Source organism: Pseudopipra pipra, chromosome 4 (genome assembly GCF_036250125.1).
Source record: "Pseudopipra pipra isolate bDixPip1 chromosome 4, bDixPip1.hap1, whole genome shotgun sequence".
NCBI classification, from domain to species: domain Eukaryota; kingdom Metazoa; phylum Chordata; class Aves; order Passeriformes; family Pipridae; genus Pseudopipra; species Pseudopipra pipra.
In genome coordinates, this window is record NC_087552.1 from 35,375,832 (window position 1) to 35,399,901 (window position 24,070).

The window sequence follows — 24,070 nt, forward strand, 5'->3', positions numbered from 1 at the left end:
AAGCAGCTTTTAACATTTGAATTTTCATTTTGATCTACTGTAAATGTCTGATGGGAAAGGATATTGTTTTTGTTTCATGCAATCAAACAACCATGATGATTCCTTTCAAAATGGCATGAAGTGCATTTGTATTATGCTAAGTGATGAGGAACCCAAAGCTAACCTATGTTGGACTGAGCAAACAGTGAGAAAATTAAAGTGTGTTTTAAAAGGTTTTCAAGGCAATCAGATCTCCGAGAAGAGCTGAAAATGTTAAACTGATGAGCCTGAGAAGTCCAAAGTGCAGGCTGCATTTCTACAGAACTGATCACATTCTCAAACAGCAGGAGATATAAAACATATTTAGTGTGCAAAATTTTGCTCGTAAGATTGTTGCTACAACTTGCAGATTCAGTTACTGAATACTTTCACTGAAAACATATTTTGATGGTGTTAACAGCAAACCATTTCAATCTGCCTCACCATCTACTGGCAGCAGAGCTGTATGGACATGTAAATCCAAGGCATTTTGTTTTTTCAGGATCCCTCATGAGACACAGTCTTGTGGAAAGAGGGTTCAACACAAATCATTGTTAAAGCTCTTACCTTCCCTTAGCTGATTAAGGGCATTAGCTTTTAGTATGAAACCTATCCTGTTGTAAGCATCGCTACCAAATGCAGACAAAAAAACTACAAGGCTCAGAGTCCCACAAGATTGTGTACCAGATGCAAGGGATGACTAGTAAGCAAGAATAGAAATTACAAATCATACGAAGATGTAAAGGCTGTCATTGCAATCTCTTGTACTAGCAAATCAAATTCGGTCACATGTAGAGCCTGTAATTAAAATTATTTTTAGCTCAACTCTCACAGATATTTTTGTGGTGTCAAAAAGGTGTTTGAAAATTAGTAGTATGAGCAAAAATAATTACATAGAGCAAGTACCTGCTGACACTTCACTTTTATCCAGGGTTCTTAATATCCATTACATTTAATGCATACAGCTTTTGGAAACATCAGTCACCACTGTGTGCATTTTTGCTTTTGACTGGATACCAGTTGAGACTTAAGAATGGTGCTTTTGCATTAAAACAGTCTTCTAGCTTTTGGAATTCAAGTAACCCTTTTTACCTATTGATTAATATCACAAAAATACACCAAAACCCACTAACAATATTACTAATTTTTCACTACCATGAATGAAACTTGGAGATACAAAAACAAAGCCAACTTGAGAAATTAAATTGATAAAGCATATGCACACAATGTTTTTGCAATGTCTGGAGGAACAAGGAGGAACATTAATGTTCCTCCATGCAGTCTAATGCTGGAAAAAAAGGACAAGTATCAGTGAGAGAAACTGTATTTCACATCTCCTTTTCTACAATAGCAACATTTCAATCACATGTACTGTGACAGAGTATGAATTTTTCTTACATGCATATTAGAAACCTATGGTATATATATATGGTTGGGTATATAATCTTTTTCCACCTCAGCCTCTGTGATTAGTTTTATGTAATTAGGCATAGCTTAAGCTATTTAATGAGAAAGTATGTAGACATCATCACCAGAACCATGTTGTTGGGCTATATGCTGCTGCTGCATGTGAAAAAATGTCCCTCCAGACTAAACCCCCAGTGAAGGACTGCTGAAGCAATCCAGCCCCAGGGTCAAGTGTGGACTCCTGAATTCATCTCTCATGATGAGCTCCCATTTCTTTTTTCCCCTCACAGCTGCAGGACTGTTAGCATTGCTTCTTTCAGGATCACTGTACTACAGAGGTTTGGCTTGATCTTAAGCGGTGGTCAGGTCATCTCCATGCTGTAAAAGCTATTTTTATATCATCTTGCCACAAGCATCTTTTGAAGGGATAAGGAGAATGGATAAGCTGGCCCAGTAACCATACAGTAGGTCTGCACCGGTTCAAGAAAGTTTGAGCAGCTATTAAAGCAGGAAGTCAGCTAGACAGTTCTTAAGAAGGCTGAAATCAAGCCAAAAATTAAAACAAATTCCATGAAAAGCTTTTACACTTACTATTTGGGACTGCAGACAGGTGGAAATCTAATTATTTTTAAATAAAAATTACATTACCAGTTTGATTACCTAAATCTTATATATCACTCTCAACCGCAAGGAGATCTGGACTCTTTCAGCCCTGCTCAGTCAAATTTACTTTCTAGTTCCCCTGCACTGGCATAATGATGTTATGTTTAGCTGCACATAACTCAGAGAAAAGTTTATTTCTTTCAAAAATAATTTATGTAAAAATCTTTTCAAAAAATGAATGCTTTTAGCTTGTTTGTCTAATCCCTATTGAAGCAAACATGACACTTGGGCAGACAAAATGCCAATGCACCACTTAAGTCTTCAAAAACAAAGCAAGAAAACTCCAAAATGCCAAGTTATACACAAGATAATTCAGATTCTTACCTGTGAGCAAGTTTATTCAATTGGCTTCTACAACTTTTAAATACAAATTTTGATTTTTATCTACTTTAAATTAGGTCCTAATGGTAAAAATCACAGAATCATAGAATACCAGGTTGGAAGATACCTCAACGATCACCTAGTCCAACTTTTCTTGGCAAAAGCACAGTCTAGACAACATGTCCCAGCACCCCGTCCAGCTGAACCTTAAAAGTGTTTGATGCTGTAGAAATAAAAATTAACTGATGCAGTGATTCATAAAATCAAGAAACTTAGTGTTTCTGATATTAAATTTCTGATATTAATTTTCTGATCCTTAGTTGTGTACCTCACAGGTATTTATTTTGTAAATAAATCTAGTCTTATCTCTGAAAATTATATAGGAGTAGAGTGACCTGTTAGTGTCAAGTCTGTCCCTGCTACCACATGCCACATCAATATAATAATTCACAGCTGTTTTTAAAAACCTGTAAAATTCAACTCAGCTGGAAGCCTAGTCCAGACTTAGCCCCCAAACCCCTCTGCTTTTTCACCCTCCCCTGTTCTGACAGCACTAATTGCATCTGCTTTCTGCTACCAGCACTTCCTCCAGGCTTACCCCAATTCTTTGGGCAATATCCACTCTTAACCATCTCCTCTACAAGCTATACATCTCAAACTAATTGAAAAAAAATAATAAAAATTGTAGTCTTGAATCCAGTCTCAGAGTGAAGATACCTAACGTGGCAATTAGTTGGATTGTGTATTTAAGAGAGAATTATGTATCTTCAAGGCATATTCGACAAACCTGAACAAGATAGTTTGAAGGTATTCTGCTCTCATCTTATCAATCCAACTCTTTAGGGAATATATATGCAACAGATGTTGGAAACAGTCTCAGGTAGACAGATCTTATTGCTATAATTGCTATCCCATTACTATATTGCTGTGCAGCACACTGAATATTTTAAGATACTGTATTTAGTAAATAGAGGGATCAGACTCATGCTGAAGGACTCTAATTCCACTTGGCAGGCAGAATAATGATTTTTTAAAAAAATAGTATTTCTTAAATGAATGTCCTCTTCAGACAGCTATATTGTACAGCTTATTGGAAAGGGAAAACTAAACAAGCACTAATTTTATCATAGCAAATTATATCAGCAGCAGAATTAAATGTGGTTATTCAAAATAAAGCTGTCTCACAATTAATTTATAAGCAAGGCAGCTCATTTCTCTATGCCATCAACACAAGGAAGAGGTTTGAGGGATAATGCCAACTCCAGCTGATTATGTTTGACATTTCAAAAACATTGTTAGTAGAGAGAGATTCCCCAGTCACCACCTTCAGCTGTCTTGGCCAGTTTAGATGAACTCTCTAGTCAAGGATATGCAATTCAATTAACAGACATGACAGAGCACTCATCCATAATTATTTTTGGTATGTTCAACAGGAATCGATAGTGTGCTTTTCAAACAGAATACTGGTAAATACAGAGTTTTCAGGACAAGTGAGATGATAATCATGTACCTGACACAAGGGGACTTCAGTGTCACACACGTGTCTGTGTTAAAAGACCAGCAAAGACAGAAACAGGGGACAGAAAGAAGTTCAACTGATGAAAGCAATAAGAATTTCAAATCAAGACTGCCTTTACTTTGGCGTTCAGGATCTGACAGAATTTTCCAGATAATAACAAAAAATGGGAGTACTCATAGGCCATACATTGCTTAACCCTGTATGTTAAAACTAGTTCAAGAACATGAGTCAAGTTGTGCTCTTCTTAAGAACAGAGAAGGGCTCTACTTTGACCTAGCAGAAAAGCTGAGTAAAAACATGTTCCACAAGTGCAAAGCATGCACATAGGAATGGAGTGAAGCTTTAAAATAACAAACCAGATGTAATGGACAGCTTATACAAAATGGCCTCACAGATATCACCGAAAGGCTAATGAATCCTCTGATGTGTCTGTTCTGAATAAGGAAGGCCAGAGACATTTCCAAAAGCTGGTCAACTTACGACATTGCTTAAGTAGAAAGTTGCAGAAAACTGACGGGTGTTAGGGCAGACAGGGAATATGTCTAATGCTTTTATTCTCCTATTGAGTTTGCTCTAATAGCAGTGATGCATCACAGAATTCTCCAGATCCCACCAGCCATTATAGTTAAAAAGATGAAACTCTATCCTATTTAAAAATCAGCACACAAAGGGACAGATACCTTAGAAGATGAGAGTAGTTTGCATGGCAAGAAGCTCAGCAGGAGACTGAGACTGTGTATTTTAATCTGAAAATATTTGCTTTGTAAACCATGCACCTTTTGTGGAACACATCACCTTTATGAATCTCTACGTGGACAATTCCTCGGGTCTAAAAAGTTCAAAAACCTGGTGAAGGTGACTCAAGTCGGGTATATGTTACAAGCTATGTCTTGATGGCAACTGAAACTTATACACATGGGTTTGGGGGAGAGGGTTTTTAGGTTTTGGTTTGTATAGTTTTGGGTTTTTTCCTTTTCTTTATTTGTTTCTTTATGATGGTGTTCTTGCTTTGTGTTCAGATCTCAAAGCTGTTATATATAGTCTGATTTATGGCTTTACAGCACCCATTAAATTAATTGGTAACACAATTTCTGTTAAATTAGTTTTCACAGATTTTCTGGGGGTAAATTATTCCTTGCATATTTCTTCCCTAAACCTTGTCTTTGTCTCCTATCCTCCTTCCCCTTCTTCCACCTGCCTCTGAAGAGAAGGAAGAAAGGGAAAAGTAACACAAAAGGAACAAACAGAAATATCCTTACGATTCTGCTGAACAATATCATTCACCCCCTTTGAAAGTCAGTATGATCATGTCATAAAATGGTTTGAAATCTAAAATCAAAATTGCAAGTGGCAAATCTATCCTATTATTTAAAAAATGAAGCCAATAAAAGTACTTACAACTTTGACTTGTAGACTCAATCAGCTTGTTTAAGTTGTTTTCTCCTGTCTCCTGTCTGATTTATGTTAATCTTTATTTTCAAGGTACAGGTTTGACTCAAAAATCCACTCTTTATCTATAGACACAGAAGCACTGCTAGTGAACCTCTGAATTATCAGATGGATTACAGTTTGCAAAAGTCTTTGTATCAGAGTAACACAATAATTTTGATCTATGATTCTCTTCAAGGATGCATCTTTATAGCCACTATCACTTTCTTAATGAAAATTTTTCATACTTCTTAAGGAAAAATACTCTGATGTACGCAATTGGAACAAGGGATGTCCTGGTTTTTACACAAAAATTGCAGAACATGAGATCAGCAGTTGTGCTGGAGGGAGCTAAATGGAAATTCACCCGCAGGAAAGGTGAAGCACAAAATGTCTATCTTCTTTGTCACTAGATTTTGTAGCACTTAAGTTCTAAAGGTAGTCACTATTAGCATTCAGAGAACCATTCAGACTTTCTATTCCAAAGAAGGCACCTGTTTTCACATATCCTTCTATCTGCACGATTAAAAGCCTCAAAATGTTCCTATATACTAAACAGATCTCATTTAGATGACATTTCTGCCGTCCTCTCACAAGTGCATACGTATGTGAGTGCACACACCCACCATTTGGTCTGGTGGACTTTGCAGGAGACAAACTGGATAAATTCCACTTCATGAGGATATCATTACTATATTTGAACAACTCTATTGTAGTGTGTATTTGATATCTATTTATTCCAGCCCAAAGGAAGAGAGAAACCTAAATGTGCCAAATCAAAAGAGTTGTAGAAAGAATATTGAAATTACTAAACGAGAAGAAGTGAAACCCTGACAATACATCATTACGAGAAACAGGAGAAGTTCAATAAATCTCAAACTGCGCAACCTCCTATGTCCCCTCCAACCCCATTTTGTGCCACTGTAGAAATAAAGTTTGCTTAAATGAATTTCTTTCTAGGACGAATACATGAAATCTGCTTCTGAGTGCCATGGTGAAAAAATAAATGCCATGTAAAGATTTCCATAATGCAGTAGGTATGTTACATACCATAATTATTATTATAATAATTATAAACAATAAGCATATGTAATAACTTGCATACTCTGTTTACTGAAAACAAATCAAAGCTACTTCTCCTGTATGATACTGGCTATCATAGGAAGGACTGAATTCTGTGATAACAAAATGTATTCATAGAAACTAAATAGGCATTACACACTAAGTAAGCTTGTATAAAAACCATTAAGATTGTGGCTCTTAACACATTTCACACATATATGCAATTTTGTCTGGATGTGTCAATGTGGCACATTTAGGTACACTCAGAACACACGACTGGTAAGAACTGTGATTTAATAAAGCAGAATCTGTATAAGTGTACATGTTTTTGTATACATACAATCATTTTGTTTATGTTTTCCCTCTCATTAGAACATGAGTTTAAAACAGGCCAAAAAAAAATGTATCCAAGAGTAAACTGAAAATGTACTATTTTCAATGGTTTTCCCCTGGAACCAACATGTATTTAATGCAATTTTATTCATAAGTTCAAGTTTTAGGCAGACTTAGGCAAATTTTGCAGTCATGCCTTTTGTTAAGTTTATTGTAAATAAAGCATAAATTGTATGGACAAACCATGAAGTATTCTCTACAAGTAGAAATCAAACATTTATATCTAGGAGGGAAAAAAGGTGCAGAAACAGTCACTATGCAATTTGATCTAGTTTTAGGTTTAAGGTTTTTTGCCTTCAAAATGAATTATGTTTTGGTGAATAAAATCTTTTCACTAATTTGTTTACTTTGTGCTGTTGTTTTTTTCAGTAAATGAGAGCTAAGTGCCAGGTTAGTCTTCACCTTTGATAATAACGATTCTGTTTATGAGCAAGAAGAATCATTTAGATGACTAACATAACATTTACACTCATATTTTAATGCCAGTTTTGTATACCTGGTATTAGTCACTGTAACAGTACTTTTGAAGACTGAAATTTTACACTTTAGAAGAGCAAGGACTTTTTTTTTTGACTTGGTTTGTTTTCTCTTTTGAAAGCCCTAAGTTTTCTGAGTTACTACAGTAATCTAGAAGCTATGCTCAGAAAGGATGGAGCTACGTAGTTCCTTGAAAAAAAAAACCACCCACCACCAATCTGGAAGAGAGTTTTCATTTATTATTAGTGTGAAATTGGCAAAGAACAATAAGAACTATGGACCAACCTGTAGCAGTGCAGTCCCCTGTAGCAAAATGCAAGGGGTCACACAATTGCTCTTCAGGATTCCGTCATGCAACAGGTATCTTGGAAATGCTGCAATCCTCTTTCTGGCTATCAAAGTGCAGTCCTCTATCTGGCTATCCATGATACAAACTTATTTTAGAAGAATCTTTAAGTTCCTTTATGTTTTTTTCCACCAAAAAACCTATCATTTTTTGCATTTGCAATAATGCAGATAAAAGATATTACATGTTCTCTGTTGGTATTGCTTCCAAAGGCATGATGGCAAGTTTACCCATTAAAAAAAGTATAGTGTGTAGAAGTGAGTTCTGCTTCAAGTGGTGTAAATCATCCAAACTGCAATACAGGACTCCTCATACATTCACTGCGAGAGGATGAAAAATTTGAAAATATCAAAACCTAAGTGAAAGATTGTTCAATTTCAATGGAAGAAATTGAATGGTAATTTATAATTCAAAAGGATAAATATTATATTACTTATTACAGAACTTGATATCCAGTTTGTGAAATTTGTTTCAGAATCGGAAACCGAGTAGCTCAAATCAAGAGTTAATACACTGAAAATAAATTTTTCATCTTGAACTTTAGTTAGCACTACTTTGAAAGGTCTTTTGGTTTTTGTTTGTATCTCACTGAGAGAACCACAACCTGACACAAGAAATCAGTATAGGACTTGCATAAACATACTGTAAAAACAATTCTTTCCTTCTGTTTTTTCTCTATTGTTATTCATATTCTAAATTAGATCAGTGAATATTATCACACACAATAATCCAAACAATCACCTCACTTCCTGATGTAACTCAACAGAGTTTTATTAGATGGATGCTTCAGAGACTTGTAAAGAAAAAGTGTTCTAACACCTGCTCCAGGCTTTTGAGAAGTAATTGAGCCAAAACAAAAATCAGGCAATTTGCTCCAAGTTTGAGTTTCTCTGCATTGAAAAATAAGCCCAAAGTTCCCATTAGAGAATTTCCAATCTTACTGCTGAGTAAGCATCCTTCTCTATAGAGCTCTTGAATCATAATTAACATGCCGAAGGATAATTACAATGTTTAGAAACATTTCTTCCAGAAATCATTTTAACATAACCAGGCAGCCTCAGAAACACATATAAAGCATAACCTCTATGGACTTTAATTCAAACACAAGATTTGTTCCGTTGGTTAACCACAACAGAAAAAAAATGAATCAACCAGATCCTCCTTTGACTAGCTTTTCTCTTAAATTATATACATATTTAGGAAGACATAAGAAGTTTAATGAAAAAATCTACAGTGCACAGAACTAAGCAACGGCGAACAGGTAATGACCAAGTCAAATTTTTAATTTACTTAGATTTTAAACACATGTAGGTAGAAAAATTTCAATTCTGAAATCCAGAACGCTGCACAACACTATCTGTTACAAGGAAGAATAAAGTTGGATCTTCCACCAGCACAACAGGAAATGGGTGGGAAAAAATGTCTAATGCTGAAAAAAATAATAATAATTTAAAACCAGTAAGGCTGGGTCATAACTCACATTTCCAATAATTCTATGTTTTTCTTTATGTGTATTACAGTAGACAGGTTTTGAAAGCCATAATTAGTAACTATTGCTACACTTTGTCAATACAAGGTAGTGTGAAATACTGGTCAGTCCAAAATATGATCTATTATGATCCCAATGCTAGCAAGGCAGAAAGCAAGAAGACCTGCTTATTGACTTATTGATTGTACAGGAAAAATCTAGGTTATTAACAGAAATGCGGCAAAAATCAAACACTGATACATTTTCCTAATTGTCTCTCCTTGGAAAACCAACTGAAGCAGTTGTTTTGGAGTTGCAGGGCAGTTTTATTGATACGAATAAATAAAAGACAGGGGTGAATGTACGAATTCCCAGGTGGGAAGATGGCCACAGCTGACTGTCAGTCAGGAGTACCAGGAAACAGGTAGACAGAAGTGAGTACAGTATAGAAGAATGATAGTAGAAATTAATGCACCATTACTTCCAAATACCTGCAATTAATTCAGTGGTTACCCCACTAATGGGATATTTCACTGCAACAGGTGAAAGAGAACACAAATGTGGATCAGCAATCCCTTTGAGCAAATGCTCTTTCTCCCTCCTTTGTCTCCCATGCGAAAAAAGCAGAGCCCACAGTGGTGTAGGCATGGCACAGCAGGGCCATGGGTATATAGCTATAGGTCTCCTACATTTAGTTTCCACTGTAATTGATTAAGCACTGAGTCAAGTTAACCAAATGAAGAGCAGCATTTTGCCATATTTCTGCCATACTGATGAAATACTCCATTATACACAGTAAAAAAAATTAACTTTCACAACTAGAGCTACCTAATTTTATAGTCACATGAAAATAATTTTAAAATATTCTAGTTAGCTTGATTTTATAATAGCACATGTTCAGAAACATATTGGACAGACACTGCTTTTACTTAGAAACATCTATTACAAATAATTTAATATTGAAATCATATCTAAATATTTTAAGGTTTGTCCTTTCATTTGCCTAAGGTAGTTAAAATTATATGCAAGGTAAGAAAAGTCTTTGCAACATGCTGAATTTCTGCACTCTCAATGGACAGCAAAAGCGAACAGTAAAACTGAAGTGTTGATTTCCACACACATACCCCACTCCTCTAGGGAATGTTTGGTTTTAAAATCTCTAGATTGAATAGGTAAATACTAACTAGCATCTGGTGAAAAACAAACAAATCAAAGCTATTCCTTCTCATTATGTCTAGATAAGACATATTCAATGTTCAACAATTCAGTTCAATTTGTAATAGCACAAAATGCAGAGTTAATGTACCTAGCATGCAAAATTGCCCAAACATACACTGCAAACCTCAGGTGTCCTCTCTGAATAAACAACTTAAGAGAATTATGAAATATGAATTTGTATTTGCAGAATCTTTGCTACACCTAATTTCAAAAATAGGTTGGTACAAAATCCAGTGATATCCTGGAACGTTTACTTTGCTCTGGGGCAGAAGTTCCACATACAACCAGGGGTGGAATACACAACACACAGATGTAACTCTGAACCTTTTTAACTTATTCATACAGGTAAATGAAAACAGTAAAAGACAATGTTTTAATTACTCTAATTCATATTTTTAGATAAATACTTTCTAATTTTTCTGTCCATTGAAATTTTTACTGTGTGCAAGATCTGACACTGCACAGAACACAGCTCTTGCCTTTCATGTATAGTTTATCTGACTTTCAATTTTGTTTTTTAAGATGCAATATTTGTTACTATTGCTTTCTGCCATGCAGTATTAACCTGCAAGGTCAGATGTTTGCTTTTCCATGTATACACACATACATAACATCCCATTTTCAAAAAAAAGCATTTGGAAACAAAAAGCACTGGACAACAAACAAATCTGAATTTCCAATCAAAAGTCTTTCAGCATTAGAAAAGCTTCATTGGCAGGTAGCTTCACATAGAAAAACTGATCCAAAACAATGAATGATGCTATACATCAGAAAAAGATTAAGTGCAACACTGAAAGAGTGCAACTTAAAACAGTGCAAGTGTCCTGTTCTAATAAGCAACTATACTGATTACTGCAGAATATGTTAAAATAAATACTAGTCACTGCCATGTTTCTCATGTCAGTGATTATATCTATGATTTGTCACAGTGTAACTCACAAATCTGACTTTAAAAAAGGAGAAAAAGTAATATCAAGTCAATACAGACTTACAGTAATTACAGACATACATTCAAAACTCCTAAAAAAATAATAAATACAATTTCACTGTGATCAAGCTTTTAATTCTATAACTATATAATTTTTAATAATAGACAATGAGTCTGAAAGAGATTTAGCCATAATCTATAACAGGCTGTAGAATATACCACATTCTACACCTTTTTCCCTGACTTTTTTTTATTCTCTTCTTAAGGTAAAAGAGCAGAACCTAAGATAGAACTAGTATTTTTAATTAAAATCACAGTTCGGTTTTTTGGTTTTATGGCTCCAAGAACAAAAGAGTTTTACAGTGTGTACCCCACAGACAAAAATATTGTAGGGAAGAGTTTCAAAGATACTGTGCTTGCACTGAATGAAAAATATTAAATATTAGGATACAAACGTAATACATGGTAGATATTTAGGCTTGGATGCAAACACTTATTTATTGAGTTTTTATCTTTTACCTCCTGTATATCCTGGCTTTTTGGCATAGATTTCAGCCACATCTGAACCAAAAATACAGAAAAAAGTGGGTTAAAACCAAAGAACTCCAGTATAAATCACATTTTGCCTTTCCTAAAGTTTTCCTTCTTCATTTCCTAGAAACCAAAAAGCATCTAGATGTAAAGTCCTGGCTTCAGTGAACCACAAATCCCTGTAAAAGCAATTCAGAATTCAGTCCAAACTGATGACAGATACATAGCTTTACACATTACAGCTGTTATGATTTGGATAGGGTAGGGGGAGAAAAATCAAGCAGTAATTCCATCATAAGCCAAAGTGTTAATGGAACACTAAACACTTGTGGAAAGCAGGTGAAAAAACTGCATTTGTTATTTGCTTATTATTATTACAGATATTACAGTAAAAACTAATTGTACATTTATACTTTATGATGAAGTTTACATGGTAAGCATAATGTTCAGTAGCAAAAATTTAAAATCTGATTTTTATAATGAAAATATTATATAATGAATATATGGTTAAGTGGATTAAAGTACTGTATATTTGATAACTTAGTTTTCTTTAAATTCTCTGCAAAGGAAATAGATTCCACATACCTTTGAAATATTACTTGATCGACTTGTGGAACGGCCTGGGGATTTATCATTCTGGAAAACAAAATTAAAAGATGAAAAAAAGTTATGTCATTTGGATTCTACATAATTGTTTTTGTGATTGTGACTGCAGAGAGTTTCTCTTCCTCTATTTTTCTTCCGTTTGGCTACTGACTGTACAATGAAAGGTAGCTCAACAAATAAACCACTACAATATTCTTTCAAATTACATGAGTAAAAGTTGAAAGAAATTTCTGTAAGAAATTAATGCTAGCACGTAACTACTGTTGGTTTGGTTTGCAGTTTTTTTAAAAAAAAATTTTTTTGAATGAAAGATCAATGTATCATCAGAGCTTCTCACAAAAACTGGTACTTAGGTATGAAAAGGAATGTTTCAGGGCAACTAATAAAAACCTCCTAGTCACACTGGACACATTCCTGCTTAAAAAGTTGAATTCATCCTCTCAACAAAATTAACTGTACTAGATTACTTCCTGGCCAGATACGTTCTGAGAACAATAAATTGTAATCAGGCAGAGATGTCGTTCAATTTAACATCTACTCCTCCATCCACTCTCAGCCTTGCAAACAACACATACAGACAATCCAACACCATAGGCTGAAATCCATTAATAAAGTGTATGTTGAAGAGCTACATTTCTACAGCACATGCTGTTTTCTGGGTTTTTTTATTATTATTATTTTTCTAGTAATCCAAAGGAAGGAGTGAAGCAGTGGTTTAAAAATTTGTTCAGTATTTACACTTTTCTTGCAATAGATTCAGTTTAATTTGCACTAAAAAGGTAAAATATTTCAGAAACAGAGCCTATCCCCTTGGTAAATGCATGTATCTTAAGGAGGTCATGAAAGTATTTTTCTCAGCACTGAGAATGTAGGTTCAAACAGTCAGGTGAAATATTCATGTCAACAAGATTGATTTTTACCTAGAAGGAGTTGAACTAAATATGATATGTGTAGGTTTGTTAGATAACCTACTTGGGGGAACAGGGGATCAAAACCCAAAGTAAAGCTTTCACCTCTGTAGCTTAATTTGCAATCCATGCATCACTGTGGCAGGCAAACACATACATTAATAATTTCATGCATACATGTCCACAAAAGGCTTTTAACTTGACTATGACCCATCTCCCCTCAACCTGAGGTAAAGAGGTAAGAAAAATACAGGAGCTTCCAGCTACAAAAGGCTCATGTCTAGTCTAGGAATTAGCATTTTCCAAATAATCTGTAGCATTGAACAACTTTGAGATCGCAAAAATGACAAAAAAACCCCTTAGGCAATTTGTCAGCAAACATTTAGAAGAAAGCACTTTTATTTGTCATTTTTGTATTAAAAAAGCTGCTTTGATCTCAACTCCAGTAAGCACACCTATATGAAAAAATAATTTTAAAACTACTTGTTGTTCCATATACCTACATATCTCTCTTGCTTCAGACTGTAGGTAGCTTATGTTTTTATTGCATCCCTCAGTGCCATAATTTTTTTTGCACTGCAACTGAACTGCACTGAACTCTTTCTACTTTGTCTTCACTAGCACTAAGTAGAATCTTGCCCTCAAAATGTAGCATCACTGAACTCTCTGACCACACAGTCCTCTCCATTTTATTCTATCATAGTAGCTAATTCTCAGGACTCAACCACCTTCAGGTTTGTTTGTCAGTCTCATCTTCTTTTTAAGACCAATTTAAAAAAAAATGACTTCTTCAAGTTATGCATTCATTTATTACACTTTGCCCTTTAGTTTGCCCCCATTCTGAACAGGGAAGTGGAGTAGATGATCCTTTCTGACTTGCAGTATCCTATGATTCAAATATTACTTCTATGACATATTATCCAGTATAGCTCTGGTAATTGCTTATCCTTTCTCAACAACATTATATACAGTTTTGAATTTGCATTTATAACCACAGGAAATACAGTCTGGATATTCTGGATACAATGTTCAGAGGAACTTTGTTTTGACCTCAAAATAATAGAAGTTATGGACCTATGAAATTAATTCCCATTTTGTGATTCAAAATTATGAACAGGGATCACAGTTGAGAAGCTCCCTGCTAAAAGCCTCCAGCCTTTACCCCCATCACTCGGACTAAAAAAATACATTGTATTTTCTGACAGTGTAGTGAACTCTGGAACTCCAACTTCCTTTACCATTCCGTCATTCAAGATTAATTTTCAAAATCTGTTTCTTGACTAGAGCTCTTGAGGCTTTTTACATAATTCATTCTTCTCTCTGGCACATTATCTCCTTCATTTGAGTTACAAGCTTCTGACTCTGACTGAAAACTCCCAGCATCCACACTCTGCAAAGTACTAGTTCATACATTAAACAGTCTAAATAGAAAGAGTGTTGGCCCTACAGCTTTTAGAAAACTAAAAAAATAAATTTGTCATTACTAGGTTCAGGTATTTTATGGAGATTTATTCTGACAAGCACAGGAATAGAACACAAAATGCTGCACTAAAGAACTGTACATCAAAGACAGAATTCTTTATTGAAGTTCCCACTGAACTTGCATGACTATTCACACAAAGAAAGAACAAAATACAAAAGTTATAGCAGAACCACTTTTGAAATGTGTCCTTAAAGAATATCTGTGTTTCTATTTAATGATTTATCTTTACAAAGTACTCACATTGATAGGATTAACTGATTTTTGTTATATCTGTAAGTGAAGAGAAACTATCTTTATTGAAGAATGCTTTTCCTACAAGCTTGCTGAACATTAATAATAGAATTCTTTTGCACACATTCAATACTAATTTACATTTTAAAAGTTATCATAGATTCATAGAATCAAAGAATTTGCAGAGTTGGAAGGGTCCAATCAGGATCATTGAGTCCAACTCCTGGTCCTGTGTTGGACTCCCCAAGAATCACACCATGTGCCTGAGAGCATTGTCCAAATGCTTCTTGAACTCTGTCAGGCCTGGTGCTGTGACCACTTCCCTGGGGAGCCTGTCCTAGTACCCAAGAACCTAGTTCTTCTGGGTGAAGAACTTATTCCTGATGTCCAACCTAAACCTCCCCGACTTAGCTTCATGCTGTTCCCTCGAGTCCTGTCACTGGTCACCACAGAGAAGAGATCAGTGCCCGCTCCTTCTCTTCCCCTCACAAGGAAGTTGTAGACTGCAATGAGGTCTCCCATCAGTCTCCTCCAGGCTGAACAGACCAAGTGACCTCAGCTGCTCCTCATACAGCTTCCCCTCAAGGCCCTTCACCATCTTCATGGCCCTCTTTTGGATGCTTTCTAAGAGCTTAATATCTTTCTTATACTGTGGTGCCCAAAACTGTACAGAGAACTCCAGGTGAGGCTGTATCAGTGCAAAGTAGAGGAAAGACATCTCCAAAGAAATATCCAAAGACATATATGTTCAAAAATCTATTCAATTTTTTGTGTATCAAGGAGATGCTTTATCACATCCTTCCAAACAGATTATTTCAAAGAAAGTAGCATTCACCATTTAGAATTACGGTTCTCTCCAGGAATTATTTAATGTCTGTAATGAGGATTTTTGATGTCCCTGACTGAGTTTTCTAAATTTACACACACACAGTTCCGGCCCTTGAGCAAAGTTAAAAAAAAATATTCAGAGAGATCTCTAAAATTCTTAAACTGTGTTTTGCTCCAGTCAACAAAACAGCAAAGCAACAACTCGCAAGACTCCTTCTGGACAGGTATGAGCTTTTTGGGTTGTATGTTGTATTATACAGTCCTCAATTACATGCCCCTCCTTACTACCAGACATCCTGTACCACCAATATCTCGTCTCTTCTATCCTGTGTTACATCCAGCAAACACTCATCAGATATCTTTTAAAAAATGTGATGGCACAGAAACAAGTTCCTGTACCTATTCTACTGGAATAGCAAGAAAAATCAGTCTGTGTTTGTAAATTTTCTAAGAATTCAGTTTTTTCAAGATCATTTACAAAGATATAATTGAAAATGTAATTCAGCCTTCAATATAAATTCTGGGAGGAAGACAAAGGGGAAATAATGCCGCAAAATTTCAGATTATGACATGTTCATGAAAGTGCTTTTGGAGGAATGTTATAAGCACTGTCCTTCCCCATCATACCAAGAAAAGAATTCTGTATGCAATAAGTAATTAAAATAATTAAAAGCAATTGCAAAATCTCTCTTTTTTTGACAGTAAACTACCTCCTAAAACTTTAGCCCAAGACTGGGTTCTTGAACTGATATTATTTTCAGTGACCATCTTAAATTTAAGCCCATTAAACTTTCTAAAGCTTAGATAAAGCTCTTTTTTTCCAGTTGGGAAATGTGCCTTGCATTGCTAACAAGCAGTTGTTTTTGTGGGTTTTTTTAAAGCAAGAGAATAAAACTCTGTCTGGGTAGAGGAACAGGTTAATAATAATAAATTTCTAAAAGACTGCTGTGAACAGTTCAGGCTCCCATTCTAAAGGGGAAAGCAGTAGATTAGCTGGTTGCTTTCTGACTCATATATAAATATTCATACACACGGTTAATGATTTTAAGTATTGCTGGGTAGCACAGCGCATTTTAAACTAATCCATTTGTCTGGTTTCTTTCCCTAGCTGCCCCTTGTTTTGCTCTGGCTTTGAACATCACTCGGGCTGACCCATGCAGCTTGCTAATGGATTGCACTTCATCTCTCTGAAGTGAGCAAAACAGCATCAAGAATTAATCAGAATATCTCGGTTCACAGCAGAATCTTAAGCAACAGCTTTTGTCATACAAATACATCCAAACCACCCCAAAAAACCCCTTTGTAGAGAATATTTTGTCTTTGTTTTCTTTTCTGTGGGCTCTAATCTTTGCATCCCAGTGGTGCCACGTGCTGCTTCACACATCTGCACACAGTCCTCAGCCTTGTAGTTCTACATATGATTGTAATGACAGATTTTCATCTACGAGTCATGTCATAACACGTCATGCCCCAGGGTGCTGGGTTATATATTTGAGTTTTGTGGGTTAAAACCAATTGTTTGTCTGTATAATTATACTTATTGTATTATTTTATTAAATTGTTATTCTGACTTATAATCTCTCTTTTGAGTTGAGTTCATTTCCCCTGCTGGTTTACCTTTAAACCAGCACAAAGACAAAATCACAAACCAGGCAACATTTGCTTTAACTGATAAACAAAAACTCCAATGCCCATAATTAATTAAAACATAAACACACTGTAATTACTGGGCATCATGCATAATTTTACTGTGGAACCCAGAATGTTTTCAATACTAACAAACAGATTCAAAGTGACAACTCACAGAAAAAAAGCACACTGGAAATATCAGACTGTGAAACAGATGCAACTCTTAATTAAAATAATAAAATATAAATAACAACAATTATTAATAAAATTAATCAAGAAAATACATATAATATTTACCATTTCTATTATCCATATATACTGTATTGTACATATATAAATAAAACATCTAAAATTATATAGCTAGCTATCTATTTATATTTACTCTTTATTAGTCATCTGCTACTGCAAATAGCCAGAGCCAGGATAACAGTCTTCCATGGTGCACCTATTGCTGCATTATTCAAAAACTATTTCAGTTTCTTGTGTTGGGGTCTAAATTATTAAAATAAATACAAGCATATTAGTATTTATTTATGACTATTTATACCAAGAAGATACAATGTCACTACTGACAGAGCATACAACCTACCTCTTGGCAGTTCAGACCTGTACAGTCTGTTCTCTATGGGAAAGGGGTGGGGGGAAGGGGAGTGCTGGTGATAACATACTAACAAGTTTCAGAGTAACTGGCAATTCCTAAACAGCTCTGATGTGGGGAATTTCAGTTCTGAAAGGAAGTCAAAGCAGAATTTAGCTCTAAAACAATACTGAGAAAACAGCCTATCATCAACTGACAGTTATCTTTTATTTTTCATGTAATTATTTTCTGTGCTATCTAATTCTTTTCATACTTTCAGATATCCAACAGTCAACCATATAATTCCTCTTATAAATTAATCATCCCACTAAATAACCAAATATAAAATTATTGGTAGGTAAGTCTGTATTTGAAAATGTAACAAAATTTATCTCCCTTCTTTGTAAATAAATAACTTGCCATTCTAAGAAATTTTAACTTCACTTTTTTTGTTCAACATTCATGTCAAATCACCTACAAGGTCACCAGGGAAAAGACAAAAAGAAAAGGTAAATCTAAACAGACTGAAGGTCTCTGTTGTAACGCACAACTGTGGAAAACCAGCTGATTAACACGAACAAAGCTTCTGAGGGTGTTGAAGCATTTCGAAATGCCTTTCTGACTGTCATCTGTGGAAATAGACTACATAATCCAGTGTGACATAAAAAAAGCTAGTTTAATTACCCTAGAAGTTGCATGTTTGCCACATTTATATGTGGGTAGAAGAGTATGTAGCATTGATCAAGGAACCTACATATTCATAAGCTACGTAATGTACAGATACTTTACTTGTCATAGGCCCTGTTACTTATTATGCACCTAAGAAATCCTTGTGGCCAGATTTGCAGCACAGAAAACCATAAAAATTTTACACTGGTACTTCCACTGCAATAGGGAGTTAAACATTTTAGGAAGTTATTTTCTTTTTCATCATTTAATTCTCTAAACAAAAATCTACAATGCCATCAACTGCATGGCACAGACATGTTGTGTTACTTATAGCTGCATCTTGTGCTGGTATCTCTAGTCTGCTAGATTCCTATCTCCATATCAGTCTCAGTGTAGCAAGTTATTTTCAGTGTAAGCTGCTAATTAAGCATGATATATGTATCAGAATCTGATCCACCATCCTTTTGAGTTGAAAATGCTAATTACAATTTAACGAGGCTCGAAGCAATTTGCATCACAGGCCAAGATGCATTAATAGCATGCTTGCTGTTCAGGCTTTCATAGTGATGCTTCTACCTGCAATTACATGCATATCTTCCATGTTACAACATTCAGTTACTTTCCCTGCATTGCACATATGTCCAAGGTCAAAACTGATTTAAAATGGCAATAAATACACCATTACATTAAAAAAAAACCCAAACAAACCCAGCATTGAATCAACCTTGACACAAAGCACAAACATGCACAGAATACAGTCAGAAAACAGCACACACTAAACACTCACCTGACATAAGTGAAATTCCTTTCTCAGATCACGTAAAGAGCCAGATTTTAATTTTTTGTGCCATAAGTAGCAAAAAAGAAAAGTTCCTAGAAATCCTTGCCAAAATTACAAATTAAATAACCATAAAGCTGGAAATTGGTTCCACACAAATCAGTAAAAAAAAATGTCTCACATAGTTGCCCTTGACTGATCATGAGGTAAGAAGCTGGTCAGAGGCTTTTATTGGAAAATTATTTCCGGTAATGCTTATTACGAATAAGAATGAGGTTTGTGCTGGTTTTGGCTGGGATAGAGTTAATTTTCTTCAGAGTTGATAGTATAGGACTGTGTTTTCCACTGTACTAGAAACAGTGTTGATAGTTCAGGCCTGTTTTGGTTGTTGCTGAGTAATGCCTACACAGAGTCAAGGTCTTTTCTGCCTCTCACCTCAGCCCACCAGCGAGGAGGCTGGGGGTGCACAAGGAGTTGGGAGGGGACACAGCCAGGACAGCTGACCCCCCTGACCAAAGGGATATCCCAGACCATATGGCATCATGCTCAGCATATTAAGCCGGGGGAAGAAGAAAGGGGGAACATTTGGAAGTATGGCATTTGTCTTCCCAAGTAACTGTTAAAAATGAGATATAGCTCCGCTTTCCTGGCAATGGCTGAACACCTGCCTGCCCATGGAAAGTAGTGAAAGTAGAGAAAGTTGTTTTGCTTTGCTTGTGTGTGTGGCTTTTGCTTTACCTATTAAACTGTCTTTATTGCAAACCGAAAGGCCTCTCACTTTTACAATTCTCTACTCCATCCCAACACAGGTGAAGCGAGTGAGTGACTGTGTGGGGCTTAGTTGCCAGCTGGCCTTAAACCACAACAGGTTAAAAGAACTAAACTGAAAAAGGGCGGGATTTCAGAAGACCAATATATAAGCGTAAGCAAGAAGAAAGAAACCATCTATGTTGCTAAGCATAGACTTGGGCAATAAGCAGTTCACTACTGTGTAGCAACAGCCTGGTGCCAGTAGATCTTTCTGTTTCCTTGATCTAGGGCAATAGACAGACTAAACCTACTGGCAGAGAGGTTCATGGCACTCTTCTTTTCAAAAAGAAATCAGTGTTATACCACGCAGCTCACTCCCAAATGACAGTACCTATCAGAACTAAGGACATCAATATCCTAATCAGTTTCTAGGTTAACATACTCTAAAAACCCCATAATTTCAAGTTATTGTCTCCATTGTTTAAATGATGCCAAATTTTCATATTTCACAGCTAGTTTCACTCACTGAATCCATCAGCTGACAGTACTTTAACCTTAAGAAAAATCACAGGCATTTTATCCATGGTTGTTCTCTATGAATAGGTATATTCTAAAATACTTAGTATGCAAAAATTCACATCTAAAATAGTATCCGTTCTTGTCAACTCAAGAACTGTTTGGTGAACAGCAAGCATCAAGCATAACACTGCATGAAAAATCTACTAAAATTATCTGCCTATGTTCTTCAGATTATACCTTGGGGGGGAAAGAAAAAAAAAAGAAAAAGAGAAAAAAGGCTGCTAAAATGATAGTTCCTAGTAGTACTTTTCTAACAAGAGACAAGTGATGCCTGTCAAAGCTGACCACATAGTCAAAAATTAAAAGCTGCAAACACAGATAACGGACAAGTGAAACTTGCCATTACCTTCTTATTAAAAAGTCACAGGGAAAAAGATAGGATGACTATAATCTAAAAATCAATAAACTGCTAGTCTGTAGTGACATACCCTGCTATTATGAAGATGAATGAAGTATGATCCACAAATGAAACTGAATGAGAAAATGCAGAGGGATAATATTAATTAAAACTGAAGAAAATGTTATGAAAATAAATAAATTTTAAAAAGAATAAGGCAAATACAAAGGAAAAGAGATGGAATGAAAAATAAACATGGAAAAATGTTTTCCCTGCTTTGTCAGAATATGAAACCCTATAAAGAGTAACATTTTCTCTATGCATACGGGCATTTTAAAAAGCTTGGTCTTTAGAGACAAAAGTGATCCTACAGAGAGGGAGAGTAATTGCATGAATCCATCACTGTTAAGTTTTTCACCAGAGAACTGTGGTTATTGACACTCAGTACAAGGCTCTAATTTCTCTGACACATAGTGTCTGTAGATTTAATTGTTACATTTTAAAATATGTCTTCACCTACAAACATCTTACTAATGTTTTTGTTTTCCACTGCTATTTGCCAAGTTACTTCTCTTCAGCAAAAACACAGAGCTTTTAATTATTATTTTATCAATGTTTAATTTGCACCATCTTGCTATATTAATCAGAGCACTTTAGTTAAAACAGGTAAGCCATATAATTTGTGATAGATTTCCACATGTCAAAACCTTCTTCCTTCTGCTGTTTGGTTGCTAATGTCTAAATTACCTGGCAATTATAAACAACCTGCATGATTGCACTAACATTTGATTTACATTCATTTAATACCGAAGTCATGGTATGGGGATTTTGTGTTTGGGTGTGGTTGATAAAGATACCTTACCTTGAAAAACTGAAAATGTTTTATGCTTTTTTTCTCGGCATTAATCTGCTATAGAAAATGAAGACAAACACTAATTTCCATATTCTTTTTTCTATAAAATACAAATGCAGCAGTCTACAGGTTTTAATCTGCCAATCTGCTTTGCTAATGTATGACTAGCAGTTTACCTCTGTTTCATTACTTCTGCACAGGTGTGACATATATATGTCACTGCACATCTCTTGGTTTCAAATGATAATTATCACTTCTGTTCATACTGTTACCCTTCTTAAATGGGTTTGACACAAAGAACAAAAAGTGAAATAGGATCTTTCGCACTATAACATCAAATTATCATTTTGTCTTTTTTCTGTGATGAACAGAAATGGAACACAATAATTTCCCTGCAGCACTCCTAAGTCAAATGGGTCTATCATTTAGACACTGCTATCATTTACAGATAATGTATTTAAGTATTTCCATCCTTAATCAATAAAGATCTGGTTTTTCATTCTATCCTGTACATTCTATCCTGGTTTTCCATTCTATCCTGTACAACATGACAGCACTTTAGTACACTGCAATGCCACAGTCTGCTCAGCGGGTTTAGGGAGGGTAAATGGATTTAGTCTGGGCAGTGCATGGGAAAAACCACAAAATTCTTTGGAGGTTAAAATACAACTTTTACTTGCAAACTTTAGAACATTCTGATAGAATAAGGCATTTGCCAAAGTTTAACTTGGCAGTCTAATTTATGCACATACAACAGGGCACTTAATAAGGCATCGACTGGAATTTTTTGGTCCTGCTTACAATATGAAGAAGAAGACGGGAGAAGAAAGAGAAAGAGAAAGAAAAATGAGACAGAGAAAGGTAGATAGTCACCACCCTAGGATCTAGTGTGGTCTCAGCAGCTTTTAAATCTAGGGTAGTGGAGCACACCATGTGGAACAGCTTTTACCAGTTCAGGTCTGCTTGGGACCTCCCCCAGGTGAGCTCACACTAATTTCAACAACAAAGTCTTGTGCCTGCATTTTACACAGAGCAATGTTCCCTGCAGGCCCACGTGCTCGGCCACCCCCATTACAGTGTGGGCTGGGGCTGACTTTTCAAATGCTCATGTGCTACATAGTGCAGGGCGAGAAGGCTCAGGGGGTGGGGGGAGCAGCGTGCTGTCCCACCCACTGTCCCACAGCGCTTACCCTGTTCCCCCACTACTTCCCACCTTGTTGTTTTGAGCCAGTCAACCACTCCTCTGGTTTCTTGCATACACTAGGCACGCTATCTGTTTTCCAAAGCTCCCAGTACAAGACGAAACTTCACTTTTCTGTAAGACTCAGCGAATCTGAAGAGAAGTCTTTTCATCACCATGTTGAACTCCAATCAATGTTTGTTCAATTATCAGTCTGAATACTCTTGATTTTTCTCTCATCCGTGACATCCTTTTCTCGTCCTTCAGGATGCTACCCCAAACATCTGGTGTCTGCAATGAACATCTCTTGTAAGAACACTCTTGGTGGTCAGTACACATATTTCAGCAAATAGTTGTAAGGAGTAAGGGATAGCGATTTTTTTTGCAAGAAAGTAGACACGGCCTGTGGTCCATGTAATTTTATTTTTAATTCGTAGTATGGCATGCATCCAGTTTTATCTTTGTTAAACATGACTATATGCAGATTTTTTTTAATTGAAAGGACCAACTAACTTGTTCCAGAAGGTGGAATTCAGGGGTCACTTTGCTGTCTGCCTGTTATTGTGACCTGCTGGATTCCAGTCAATTAGTACTAGAGATGAAAGACTCATGATGGTCAAGCAGTTTTCTAACAGCCACGTATTTACCAGAGGACAAAAGATTAAATACATGAAGTGCCTCAATTACAATAGAGCTATAAAACATTACTCGATTATGTGTTGTATGTTCAAATATCACAATTTTTTATATCTTTTATCTGATTACAAGTTTTATGTCTTTAGTGCCCCTTTAACTCAAACTCCTCTGAGTAAAGGGAAAAATTAAAGGAAATAGCACTTTCCCCAGTCCTCTAAAGGATGTCCAAGCATTCAAATCTTTTTAA

The 24,070-nt window shown here is 35.7% G+C and overlaps 1 protein-coding gene across 13 annotated transcripts in view; it reads right to left on the reverse strand.

Moving 5' to 3' along the window:
- Positions 1–24,070, reverse strand: part of MARCHF1 (membrane associated ring-CH-type finger 1) — a 231,928-nt gene that overhangs the window by 37,558 nt on the left and 170,300 nt on the right. For 12 of the 13 annotated variants that reach the window (XM_064652379.1, XM_064652382.1, XM_064652369.1 and 9 more), the window contains one exon: positions 12,365–12,415. The exons of the other annotated variant lie outside the window; for it this stretch is intronic. Coding sequence is in view for 10 of the 12 variants with exons in the window: in XM_064652382.1 (XP_064508452.1) it covers positions 12,365–12,415 (51 nt within the window). In the remaining 2 variants the exon portion in view is untranslated. The remainder of the gene's footprint in view (positions 1–12,364; positions 12,416–24,070) is intronic. 13 annotated transcript variants of the gene reach the window in all.